The sequence below is a fragment of the Protopterus annectens genome, chromosome 2.part0, assembly GCF_019279795.1.
Source record: "Protopterus annectens isolate FY-2018-M chromosome 2.part0, PAN1.0, whole genome shotgun sequence".
NCBI lineage: Eukaryota > Metazoa > Chordata > Ceratodontiformes > Protopteridae > Protopterus > Protopterus annectens.
In genome coordinates, this window is record NC_056728.1 from 1,102,197,651 (window position 1) to 1,102,211,458 (window position 13,808).

The window sequence follows — 13,808 nt, forward strand, 5'->3', positions numbered from 1 at the left end:
AATGCTCATTTCCATTGAAGAATGTATTAACTCTAGCAAAAACAAATTATTCTCTACTTATGATCTTTTGAGTTAATGATTACTTTGTAGGGAAGCAGAGCTGTTTAAAAATTAAAAAAAAAAATTAAAAAAGCACTCTAAATAACTAAAAATAAATCCATGGTATTCTAGTACTATGTCATGCCTGACTGTAGGGTTTATTCATGTCTGGCTTCTGATGGTATCTTGGGCTTTGCCCTTCTATCTATGCCAGCCCTGGTTTGAGCATACCAAGCATTCCCCACACCTGTATATGGGACATTGTCTTCAACCATGAAAGAGTGAAACCTGATTATGCGTGCTGCAAAGCTTAATTGCAATCTTTGGAAGCTCAGCACTGCGTACAGTATAACAGGATAGCTGAAAACATTTTTTTTTGCATGAGAACAAGTCCTTTTATCTCCATTTTATATATACAACTGCATGGTTTCTTATCATCAGTGGAAGGGAGAATTTACCCAAAACAATATACGGTGGTCTCAAGTAATTACCTTTTTGATCTAATGTGAGCAATAATTTCTGAGATACTAAGTCATGAGGATACATGGAGAATCTGGTACAGTGCTACTTTTTGACTTCATCTTATTAGTTGCAACCTCCAGTTTTATTTTAAAATAATCAGTCTCACTTTTCCAATTTTAAGATAAAACAGAATTTTAACCCAAGTTCTTTTAGTGTAACAACTGTGGCTGCCCAGAATAGACCAACACCTTTCAAACAATCTTATCCCTCCCATGCACTAGCCACCTGTTTTTAGTAACATAGCAAGGAAGGGGGCAATAGCCCCAGATGAAGAGTTTCAAGGGCCGAGATCGAGAGGCTAGCAGTTCCTTTCTTTCTGTAAGTCTGGTGTTTAAGTTTTCATTTGAAGAGCTGGGGGCTGTGGACTGTTGACTAAATTACTGTAGGAATATGAAGATTTTTTTTTACTTTCTTGCTGGGAAGAGGGAATGAAGGTGGATTTGATGAGGCATGATTGTTTGCTTACAAAAACCGAAAGACGTTTTTTGCATGTGTGTGTGTTTTGAAGGCTGGGGAGGGTGTGCGGATTTGGTGAGGTGTGATTGGTCAAATTACCATAGGAAGCCAGTTGGCTTGCTACAGTAATCTGAAGACTTTGTGTGCGTGTGTGTGTTAGGAGGGTGAGTGACTGGCTGAATTAGTGTACAATAGTAATGCGAAGCTCTGAAGATTGTTTTTTTTGGCTTCTTAGTTGAAGAGCTGGGGGAGGGGGTTGCTAATTTCTTGGACCACTGCAGGGCACTAGTTCAGCCAGCTACATCTCCATCTGTTTCCATTTGTATGCTGTGTGATACTGTGTAATATTATAGCACCAATACTGACAGAAAAGCTAGGGAAACTAGGTTTATTAAAATAATGTCTTCAAACAATTAGAAATATAGCAGCTGTATTACTTATGTATAATTTGTATTAGACTATTCTGAAACTCTTCAACTCCTTACAGAAAGTTGTATTTCTGTCTAATAATTAATGAAGGTTTGATATCTTCATTTGCTTATGATTTTTTAAATATTTTGTATTAGTAAAACATTTGCCTGATTATAAAGTACATAATGATATTTAACTTTGTTCACACCCTTAATAGAAGACAAAACTGTTTATGATTTTATCAGGCTTAATTTGTTCATTAACTGAATATGGTATAAAAGGAAAACATTGCCTGTAGTCTGTAACTTTGCCAAAGGTAATAGGATTGAGACCTCAGACGTTTCAGGCGTAGGATTTTAGTGAACTTAGTAAAAGACTTTTGAAATTACCTGGGATAGAATCATGCATTCAGATGTAAAGAATCTGAAGGGATCTAACATTTGGGACCATTCTATTTGGATCTACAACAGGATTATTCTTCCTTCCTTCTACTCCAGCCTATCATATGTTCCTGAGAAGTTTCTTTGCTTGGGGCCCTGCTTGTATGCTGTGATGTGATGTGCTACACATTAACAGCACATCTGGCCCCTGAGCCTAAGATTACTTTTCTTCATGTCACACATTTTGAATCATGAGCCTAAAACGTGACAGAAAATGTTACGTAAGTGATGCCTAAAACACTGAAACCATCAAAGTCTTAATATGGCCATCAGATTTGGAAACAACACCCACACCAACAGTTTCTGTACTGTCTAGGAAAGAAACTGAAGATAAAGTACTGACGTAAATTAATCTGTCAGAGCTAAACTTATTTATACCCTCCATATTTTGCAGACAAGTCACATTGTTTCAGGATTACATCTTAAAGTGAACAGAAGAGAATGCATTGTTTTCCCCATCACGTGGTAATAAAATAACTGAGATTATGCATGATCTCGATAACATTTATCTCCCTGCGATATAAATGAATTCAATTTTCACATATTACTTTACTAGAGTAATCTCAGATTGAGGAAGTTCTTTCCATAAAGATGCTGTGCATCATTGACTCACAGCTAAAAGTTTTTTTCCCTTATTTGGCCTCTGCTGCCTGTTGATCAGTCCCCTTCCAACTAATGGATGCATTCATCCTCCATTGTTGTGATGAGAGTCATTTGGGAGAGGCCATCATTCAGGTAGCTGCTGGGGGAGCAGTTTAGCTTTTTACATGCTGGCCCTAACATCCTTAATGTACTTGGCCATGTGGTGGGTGGGGCAGGTTGTGCAATAGGCAAATTGTGGAGGCCATCCCCTCACTTCAGCAATGGATGTTTCCTCCAAGCAGCCACACCCCCCCCCAAGAAGTATGAGTGGTGGTATTCCTGATCTCCACCAGTGAAATCTTTCCAAATCCATGTACCCTGACTGTGTGCAACCCTCTCCCACCCCCTGACAGAGATGAGTGAGCCACACCCCTTCACTCTTCCCCATGCCTTCATGGATACTCCAGTACCATGACAACTTATCAAAACCTGGTCTCATGGTTCATGAGCATAAAGCAGAATGTTAGTCACATGGTAAGGCTTCTGTGAGAGTCATGGTTAGAGTTGGATCATCCCTTGTCAGAAGTGCATCTGTGATTTGCCCATATACGTCTTTATAGTCCAAATTTTAATTCTTTGTCTGATACCATCAGAAGGAGACAAATTCCACATGAGAATAGGACAATCATGTGTGAGGCTGGTATCTATATAAAACCAAGAATAGATTTGGTGTGCTGTAAAGTTCTTGCCACCTTTTATGAGTACTTAATGCCCACATTCCAAATCAAGTAAGGCCATACATGATAACCCTGTTGTAAATTTGTGTCCACCCATCCAGTTTTCAAGACTAGCCTTAAAGGCAGACCAAGCAGTGCTTTGCTTGACCTGCACTGGTAACTTATTCCATAGACTTGGAATACATTGCGTTAGGAACCTGTCCTTCTAGCAAATCTTGTTTATTTTTTGGTGTAAATTTGGGTCCCTGGTAAGGGTGTTTGTAGAGCCACTGGTTTTGCAAAGAATCAGGAAGTCAAATAGGACTGGGATTTTCGTGGCTCAAAAAGCAAGACACAAGTCACCTTGGAGCAGCCCTTCCAGTTGAACGATATGTTTGTATTTGCACATGCCAAAGGGGGAATTGCATTTGAGAAGAGAAGAGTACAGTGGTAAGAGGAGTTCTTTAGAGCATAAAGATATTCCCTCAGAAATTAACAGGGCCAATGTAAGGCTTTCCTGACTATGGTGGAAACACGATAATTGAATGAGAGAGAGTTGTCCACATAATTGTTCAGGTATTGTATGATTATATCTGTTTGAAGAGATTTACCACTTATAACATATGAGCTGAGAGCAGCTTTTTTGCTGATCTCTGCTATGCTGCACATTTTGCAGTTAGCCTGAGACCATTTTCTGTATACCAGGTATGTACATATTCCAGCCCTTTTTGGAGGAGTTTAGCGTCATTGGACAAGTGGTTACCTATGACCAGCTTACAGTCATCAAAAAAAACTTGGTCCACCATACTTCTGGCATAATGGCTTGGATGTCTTTAAAATAAATGCCAAACAGGCGGGCCTAGCGCTGACCCCTGCAGTACTCCACTAGTTACAGTTTTACATTCAGAGAGAGGGTATCAGCAACTTTCAGTACCTGGGATCTGTTGGATAGGCCGTTTGTAATCCAGTGGATGATGTAGGTGTATACATTAAGGTTGTCTAACATTTAAACAATACCATAATGAAGGATAATGTCAGAAGCCTTGGAATACCATACACAGGGTGATGGCTGTCCACAGCCTCAGTAATCTTTTCAAAGAAGTTGACTAGGTTCAGTACTAAGGACCTGCCTTTCAAAAAAACAAATCCATTGGACTCTAGAGCAGTTAAGTTGCCACTGTTTCTGCATAAATGAGTTATGCTATGATCCACTCATGGCTTTGAATATAAGACTGGTGAGGCTGATGGAAGTTTGATTTCCTAAGTCTGTAGAGAAGAAACTGAGGAGAGAGTGACCTTCATAAACTGCATTTGTACCATAGATCTGATTTGTCTAAAGCAAGGCCACACGTTTTGAAAGGGAGTGGAGGAAGGAGCAGCTTTTCATTTTCTTTGTTCTGGGGGTGGGGGATTGCTGGCACTTGCCAAGTAAATCCTGAGCAAGTGGATCACAGACTTCATTAACTTCTGCCATCAAGTGGTGGACTGCTAATTGGAAAATGTTGTTGACAAAGGCCTGACAAGCGGGGTGTTGCTGCTGCTTCTCATGACCACTTGGTTATCATTTAACCATCACCAAATATTATTACCTGGGCTGTGACTTTAAGGAGTTGGACCTCCTTTGAAATACTTGGGAACTCAGCCTTCTGAGCCTTTAGCTTTTAGCTTCCCTGTGGTTCCTGCCACTTGGATGTCTTTACCACTTGAGATATTTTCCATTTGTAAACTTGAACAGGATGGTCCATGATGTTAGGTACAGTAGACATAATTTTATCATACCATCTGACCTACAAGAAGACCTTTTCATTGTTCATCAAAAAACATTTCCATTGTCACAGTTCCTGGGTGACCTATCCATTTAGAGACTACTGTTGGAGTTCTGCATAAGTCAGTTTTTATAAAAGATAGAGTATAGTGATAGAACTTCAAGCTTGTCTTGGTATCTAAATGTCACCAGAGTAAAGACCCTCAGCTACCAAGACATATTTGAAGCTTTTGCCCTATATTCAGTCTTGTTTGGATCTCTGGGCAGTCATTTATGTCTGGAATTCTGTGCTATTAAAGAGACAATTTTCGTAGATGCCCTACACCGCCACAAAATGAAGGTTCTCATTAACAGTCAAACTAAAGATTTATTACTTTACTCTGCCCCATCTTTGACATAATATCCCATTATGTATAAAACAGCATGATATTCTTGCCTCATTTATAGTACACCCAGACAATTGAATAGGGAATCTGAAGTATTACATTTATCCTTGTCTTGTGGCATAGGGCATGACTGAAAAGGGTCTGTGATGGACTGCTTTATTTATCAGTTTAATGAATGAATAAATTAAATTAAAACTTACATAACAAAATCTTCTTTTTTTTTTTTGTTTGCTGTGTGTTTACTCAGTGGATGGGGTAAACTAGTTGGCTCAGGAGCTAAGCTTGTAATACTAGTATGTGACAACACCATGATTTGCACCAGCACAAGGCGTCTAAAATATTCCATATTGGATTGAACAGAAGGATAATACTAACCCTACACCCTCCATGGTGGAACCACTTGTAGATCAACTGATTCATTCAGAATGTATCTGTTATCTACTGATCTAGCAACTTTTCATGAAATAATGTATGTTTGCTAGTGTGTAGGCATTTCTTTTTCTGGAATTGTACGGTATGGAGGAGGAATCATTGATATTCAAGATGCATTCTTCTCAAGTTGTTGTCTGTGACTTCTTACCTTAAGATTTTTTTCATTATTTTGTTTTGATGTAGAAGGCCTTGTGCTCTGCAAAGGTTATTATATGGTGAAGAATGATCTTCTTACCTACATTAAATAAGGTGACAACACATATGTTGTTGGAAGAAATGCTATCAGCCAGGCATTTATTTACCAAAAAGGCCAGTTATAGAATTATTAATTATTTGTCTTTTTTTTCATCATTTCAGTTCAGTAATTTGGCAAGTACACTGATGACAGGCTTGAAATTAGCTAATTAGATGATTGAGAATACAACAGGGAATGGTTGTGCAACATTTTGCCTGTCCTTCAGTGTGGTTTCTTCCATGGTGTACAGCTACTGTTGAAAGATGAGCTGATGCAATCCTGTGCTCCTCACTTCAACCAGCAGACCACTACTTTTTACAAGTCAAAACCTACAAGTTATGCATTTTCTGATATTTCTTAAAAGCCGTCAGTGTGCATTCTCCCAGTACTTGAATTCTGACATATTTTATTTGTTTGCTTAACTGTACCACCTAAATAAGTATAGGTGCATTTCCTCCCATATAGATATTTGTTTTCATTTGATGAAATGGCATCTTTAACTGCTAGCTAGTTAATGGAGTCCCATGTCTCTGCTGTTAGAATGAGCCAGGAATTGTGTTCCTCCTTTAAATTACTCAATAATTTAGTCATGCACCCCCAAGACAAGTTTACTGATGACTGAGTGGCACCCTTTCTGTCCTGCCCATTCATGATATTTTGTATAAAACCCTATAATCTGTCTGCTTCTGTAGTTACATCTTTTGTAGTCAAAGTTCTATACCTTAAACTAACACAGAAATCTTAAAGTTTCAAGGGAAAAAGCCACCAGATAACGGCTCTAAACAATAAAGTCTCCACTGCATCCCAAAAGACTTCAGCTAAATGTTGAAGATCAGTTTAAATGTTCTGGGGCTTGTTGATCTTTGCACATTCTCAGCTTCTGGCAGCTTTGTGACTCAAACCATTTTGTTCAGTAGAAAGGCCTGAGAGACAGTTCAGAGTCATAATTGCACCTTTCTTTACTTGTAAACCCTTCTTCTGGCAACATTTAAAACAATTAAATAAAAGTAAAGGTCCCAAATGGTGGAAGCAGCCCAGTCCAAGCTAAACCATCCTGTGGGAGACAAGAGACCCAGTCAGGACAAACAGAACAAGTGATAAAGGGAGTAGCTCGAGAGAAGGTTGTGGTTTAGAAAGCAGTGTAATCCTTAGCTTCTATCTGGATGTTTCAGTGTTTATTTTTATTTATTTATTTATTTATTTATTTTTATTAAATCCCTTTAAATCTTCAAAATAAGTTACCTTGAGTTATTATTTTTTTAAAGAAGCTTTATTTGGATTAGCACGTTTGTCTCATAGACTCAATCAGATCAAGAAGACCTTATAATAATACTGGCTAAGGCATTGCTACTTTATTCAAATTTTAACAAAGCAGCATGGGAGGAGCAGTTGGTTTGACTGTTTTCCATATTAGCCTTTTGTTGTTGTGTCTTTTGGCTTTTCCCTGTTAGGGGTCGCAACAGCGGAACTCTGGTCCGCTAATGATCGGCAGTAAATTTTTACCTGCCGAGTTGCCAGCTCTGACGCACAGCCTTCAACAAAGGTATGCCCATTCACGCATGTCTCCACACAGAAGATGCTGTAGCTGAGAATCGAACCGGACAACGTCATACTGTGAGGCGACAATGCTACCGCAGCACCACCACCGCAATTAGCCTTTTAAATGGCTGTAATTGAAGCTTGCCGATTGGCTGTGCTTCCTTGCTACTAATTTGCATATGATTTTCAGAATTAGCCTGTTACTGAAGCTCCCAGGTTAGTTGTGTTTTTGTACTACTGATTGTCATAAGATTTTCATAATCCTTCTAGTTTAGTGGATTTTTCACAACACGACTGAGTTCCCAGCTCCTTTGCTTTTCATTGTTCTCTGTCTAACTTTGTTTTCAAGGAACACAAAAAAATAACCCTGTTTTGTATATCTTAATCCCCAAGCAATAACAATTTTATTGTATATACCATTGCAGTAATAAAAAGGCCTAACCTTTTACAAATTTTGCATGTTTGGGATTTCTCTTATTACAAAAACTGTTGTACAGACATATTTTTTTATTTTGTGGGTCGAGAGTGTAGTGGATAGATTTAGAGCCTTTTTGTGCCACTCTGCATTTAAGTCTCTTGTTGTTTCACTAGAGTTTACTTTTGCAGGCTGATAGAGTTACAAACTACATTGCAATCTTCCATCAGAAGATGGACATAGCCCGCTTTTACAGGGCTTCATCTGGTTAAAAACACAAAAAATAACAAAACTCAAAAACACTGGCTGATTAGGACTGTGACTTTAGTTGATGCCACTTTTATGTGTCTTTGAAAAAAGTTTTTAACCTGTGTCAAACCTTTCTTAGCAAAGCAGTAGTAGTTAATTAGCCCTGAAAGTTGAAGTGCCTCGTGAACTCCATCAGATCCTTGTTTGCCGCAAAATGTTCAAAGTATTGTGTAGATCAACTTCTGTTGAGGTTGATTTAGGTCATGATAATCATTATGATGCAATGGTTTTGTACATCGGTACTGTTCCCTGATGAGGTAATGGGTTTGTACACCAGTACTGTTCCCTGATGAGGTAATGGTTTGGTATACCGGTACTGTTCCCTGATGAGGTAATGGTTTTGTACACTGGGACACTTCTCTGGTGAGGTAATGGTTTTGTACACCGGTGCACTTAGCTGATGAGGTAATGGTTTGTACACCGACACACTTCTCTGATGAGGTAATGGTTTTGTATACCAATACAATTCCAGGATGAGGTAATGGTTTTGTATACCAGTACAATTCCCTGATGAGTTAATGGTTTTGTATACCAATACAATTCCCTGATGAGGTAATGGTTTTGTATACCAGTACAATTCCCTGATGAGGTAATGGTTTGTATACCCATGCAATTCCCTGATGAGGTAATGGTTTTGTATACCAATACAATTCCCTGATGAGGTAATGGTTTTGTATACCAATACAATTCCCTGATGAGGTAATAGTTTTGTATACCAATACATAGGTTCATAGGTAGGTACTAGGCTATTGGCCCTAGGGCCTATATAAGCCTAGCCAAAAAGGTGCCCTGGCTTTCGCCACCCAAGAAAATTATCGTCCTGTGACCATGTCAAGTAGAGCCACAGAAGTGACCCCCCGGGGTGAATTTCCAATTTCCCATCCAATCATCAAGATTTTTCTTGAAGAGTGCTAATGAGGAGCTCTGTTTGACATAGGTAGTCACTGATGAGGTAATGGTTTTGTATACCAGTACAATTCCCTGATGAGGTAATGGTTTTGTATACCAATACAATTCCCTGATGAGGGAATGGTTTTGTATACCAATACAATTCCCTGATGAGGTAATAGTTTTGTATACCAATATGATTCCCTGATGAGGTAATGATTTTGTATACCAATACAATTCCCTGATGAGGTAATAGTTTTGCAAACTGATGCTGCTCCCTTCTTGGGGATAAATGGAGGTATTAACTGTTGGTTCTTTTCCCTGGCCATGGTAGGTTTTTTGAACCAAATGTAGACTGTAGCTGGAGAGAACCTACCACTGATAGTGGGAGTAGCTAAGAAGCCTGTCAGTGTACATGGGTTAATACATAAATGTACTGGCCATAGTATATTGAATCTGTCAGGGAAAACACAATGATTTGCTGAAACAATGGAAATACTGTAAATATTACAGTGGAATCAATCCAGAAAAAACTCTAACCAGAGTAACAAAATGGTTACAAAGCATGAACTGTAATTTTCTGTACACTGGAAACGATTGAAAACTGTAACACAGGATACAGAAATGAACAAGCAAAGCAAAGGCAAACAGAAACAAATAAGAACTGTGGCATTCCAGTGAGTTGCTGCATTAGTCCCATCCACAATTGAAATGTTGCAGGCAACTGATAAAAATGGAGAAAATCTTTGGCTAAGCTAAAACCAATTCATCCTCTGATGTTCATAAGATAGCAGTTCATTCTCCTTGGTCATCTGTCAGTGAATACGGAGTGTGTTCTTTTGGTGGCCCCAGTGTGTGTGTGTGTGTGTGTGTGTGTGTGTGTGTGTGTGTGTGTGTGTGTGTGTGTGTGTGTGTGTGTGTGTGTGTGTGTGAGAGTTGCTGTGTGTGTGTGCGTGTGTGTGTGAGTATGTGTGAGTGTGTGAGAGTGGTTGTGTGTGTGTGTGTGTGTGTGTGTGTGTGTGTGTGTGTGTGGGCGCGCGCGATGGGGGATGTGGATGGAAAAGAACAATGGAGACCTTATGCATTGGCAAGAAATGGTTGTGAGTGGAGCTTGGAGATATAATTGGTGGATGGTGTAATACTGCATTCTTCAGACTTCAACGAGCATGGAAACTCCTGAAAATCACAGCTAATAGTACAGGCTGTAGATAAACTTTCTCAGTTCCAGTATACTTTATATGGATTTTCTGCAGTGAATAAGGGATTTAATATGAAAACTTTGAAACTTCTGGATAGAAGCTAAGATTCACTGTCCTTCCCGGACCACATACTATTCTGAAGCCACTCCCTTTAGCACTTCTTATGGCCACATCCTAGCAAGCCCTCCCTTCATGTACTGTGAGCCTTAATCCTTGGTTATCTACCTATCATAAGTATGTCCTCACCATGGTGTGAACCTTCGTCTGTCCTACAAATCCCCCCTCCAGTCTGTTCTGCTGATCTGATTGTATACATCTAACTTCCACCTAACAATGGTCACAGGTTTATAGAACTTTCAGGCTGTGTGATTCCTGAATGTTGTTTCTTTTTGTTGAATGTGAACCATAAAGTACTTAAGATTTGTACTTTAGAATCACTCAAGTCATAGTTTGTTTAGTTTTAAAAAGTGGCTGCACTATTTTTGTGTTACATTACTTGTTTTGTTTCCTTCAAGCTTTTTATTAGAAGATGGAGAGAGCTTTGGGCAAGGCAGAGACAGAAGCTTGCTTTTTGATGACACAACTGTAACACTGCCATTGTGCCAACTCAGAAATGTAAGTCTACCTTATTTTGTTTATATGGCATAATAATTGTATTTCTGAAAATTGTGTCATATTCTTGGTTATATAATAGTTATGCAATGTTGTATTGTGCTGAACATTTTAATCAGCTGCTTAGTTCCTCTCCAAATTGAGTGTCAGTGTTTCTTTCACACAGCCTTACTTTGGTTTGATTTATAGGTATGTTGCTATGTGAAGTTTTAGCTGAATTTGTCATCCAGCAGATTCACTATGTCTCTGCTCAGTGAAGATGGTACAACTGACCACCAGTTCATCACACTACTATGTGTTGAAGGTTACAGACATAGCTCTAGAAGGTCTTGGAGTTGTCTTTAGCATGTGAGGCTATCTTGACCTTGTAACTGACCCTGCTATACTTAATTAGTCCTCTTAGTTTCCTGTTTAGTATAATTAAAGAGCTCTTATCATTATGGGAGTTGCTCTTCCCAAGTTTAACAAAGACTTTTATCCTTTTATTATATACCCTATTAAGTTTATGATTCCACCAGTGTGGTTTGTTTTTAAAGTTTGTTTTTGGCTTACTTCAAGTAGGTACAGCAGATTTTATACAGCCATTTACGTTGTTGTACAGTGTCTGTGTGAACAATTCCACATAGGCTGCTATGAACTCGGGTTAGGAAGGGCACTAAATTTTGATAAACTGTTGCTTAGTAGGATGTAGTTTGCTTTGGAATAGTTCATACTTTTTACAGGTTTTGCTGCGGTTATTGTGTTGATTTTTATTTTGAAGGAGACAGCTTTGTGGTCCAATCTCACTAGTGAGGAACTGACACTGGGAGATATGTATCTCTGTTCCATATTGGAATACCGGAATTTGGGTGGCACACTGGTGCAGCGGTTAACATTGTCACCTCACAGCAAGAAGTTCTCCGGTTCAATTCTCGGCTGGGGTGCCTTCTGTTCGGAGTTTGCATGTTCTCTCTCCGTTCGCATGGGTTTCCTCCAGGTACTCTGGTTTCCTCCCACATTCTAAAGACATGCATCTGGAGCGTTTCTCCCCAGGCCTCCAGTGAAAATAGACTATGTCCTAGTCGGACTTTCCCAGTCAACAAATGTTAAATTAAATATTGGTGATTACCATGGGCAGTATGTTTGAACCTCTGGTGTGTGTTTGTGTGTGTGTGTGTGTGTGTGTGTGTGTGTGTGTGTGTGTGTGTGTGTGTGTGTGTGTGTGTGTGTGTGTGTGTGTACATACTATCTGGTCAAAGATATTTGTGTTAATAAAGTCCTTGAATCATTGTGCCTGTGAGTTTGAGGCAGTCTATGATTCCCAGTCTATAGAAGGATACTAAAAGTCTCTGATGAACAGGGTATTTGGTTTAATGGTGTTTTCAGCAGTTGTATGTATGAGCCATGGGAATTTTGGAACATAAAAGGTGACTTGTAGCTTGCCAAGATATAGTATGAGACTTTGTCTTTGGTGATTTTCACATGGATAAACTCCAGGGCATCTTCCTGTTTAAATAACCTAAAGGAATACTTGTTGCTAATGAGGCCGAGACTCTGCCGTCTTTTGTCTCTGTCTGTGTAGCTGATGGTCTAAGTGTGTGGAAGGCACTGAAGCCTTGCTCTGTAGAAAAATAGCAGAGTACTTTCTCCAGATTTAAACCACGTCCTGGTAAAGGCACAGATGTCTATGTTCTCTAGAGTGAGGAGAGTTTGTAGGGTGCAGAGTTTCTTGGTTTAGGCTCCTAGCATTGAGCAGTAAGACTTTTAGGTTTCTTTGGATTTTATTTGCTATGTCAGTAGGTTTGTCAATTTTACATTGTCTAAAAAGGTTCTAAGGAGGGGTGGATGAAGTTTATTCTGAAGCCTGGGAGGGGTGCAGATGCAGACCATCCTTTGGAAAGCAATGTGATCTGTTAACCATGTCCTTCAGTGCTGACAAATATTGAATCCCCCCTGGAAAGACACCAGAAGCTAAACCAGTTATTGAAGTCAATCAGCTTTTTTTCGTACTGTGGCATCTTTCTTGGTAAAAGTAGAATGCTGCTCAGTGCAAGGCACATACCTTCCTGAGGACATATTCAGAGAGAGAGAGAACAGTAATGTCTCTCTTTCTGTAGTCCAGGGAGTATATCTCAGGTCATTAATGTCCACATGGACTATGATGGAATCATACTGGTACCTGTGGTGTAGTGACTTAAGTACGTGCATGACCTGGCAGATCCTGGCTCCAGATAAGCAACTAACCAATATTTTCTCCTTTATTCAGTCTGGTGAGTGGGGCATCTGTGTGTTGTCCATTGGGGTCCCCTATAACAAGAGTCCTGGGTAATGTGTTTGCTTGCCCTTGGGGGCTTTGCTGTTAGGGCTCCACTGGGTGTAGGTGTAAGTGTGGTGTGTGATGCTGATGTGGTGAGTGCTTTACAGATTGCTGAGGATAGGCTTTACCGTTTATAGGCTTAGGAGATATTTATTGATTGAGAAGATTGCTTTTTAGTGCCTTAGTGTAAATTGGCCTATTTGTGTGGTGGACACTATGTGTGGTGCATTTAGAGTGTGCGTGTGTGTGTGTGTGTGTGTGTGTGTGTGTGTGAGACAAACTTGTTTGTATGCAAGGTTTTGTGTATGTGCATCTCTCACCTACTGTGTTTGATTCTTTAACGATTAAATGGTTGTCTGTGAACATGAAAACAATTGTTTACTTTTCTAGGGATGCCCATATCTACCAAGCTCCCTATGAAGACATTTGGAAATTGCATATCCATGTTGTTGAGACCTGTATTTGGGTGGGCTATTGTAGGATGTGGATTGGTTTATACAGAGGTCTCCTTGGGTGGTCTCTAGGGTTTGGCAATTAGACTACATTAGATTGTGATAGGATTTGAT

The 13,808-nt window shown here is 39.4% G+C and overlaps 1 protein-coding gene across 2 annotated transcripts in view; it reads left to right on the plus strand.

Moving 5' to 3' along the window:
• TBCK (TBC1 domain containing kinase) overlaps positions 1-13,808 on the plus strand; it is a 1,512,759-nt gene that overhangs the window by 603,110 nt on the left and 895,841 nt on the right. For both annotated transcript variants that reach the window (XM_044061297.1, XM_044061298.1), the window contains one exon: positions 10,850-10,949. In XM_044061297.1, the coding sequence (XP_043917232.1) occupies positions 10,850-10,949 (100 nt within the window). The remainder of the gene's footprint in view (positions 1-10,849; positions 10,950-13,808) is intronic.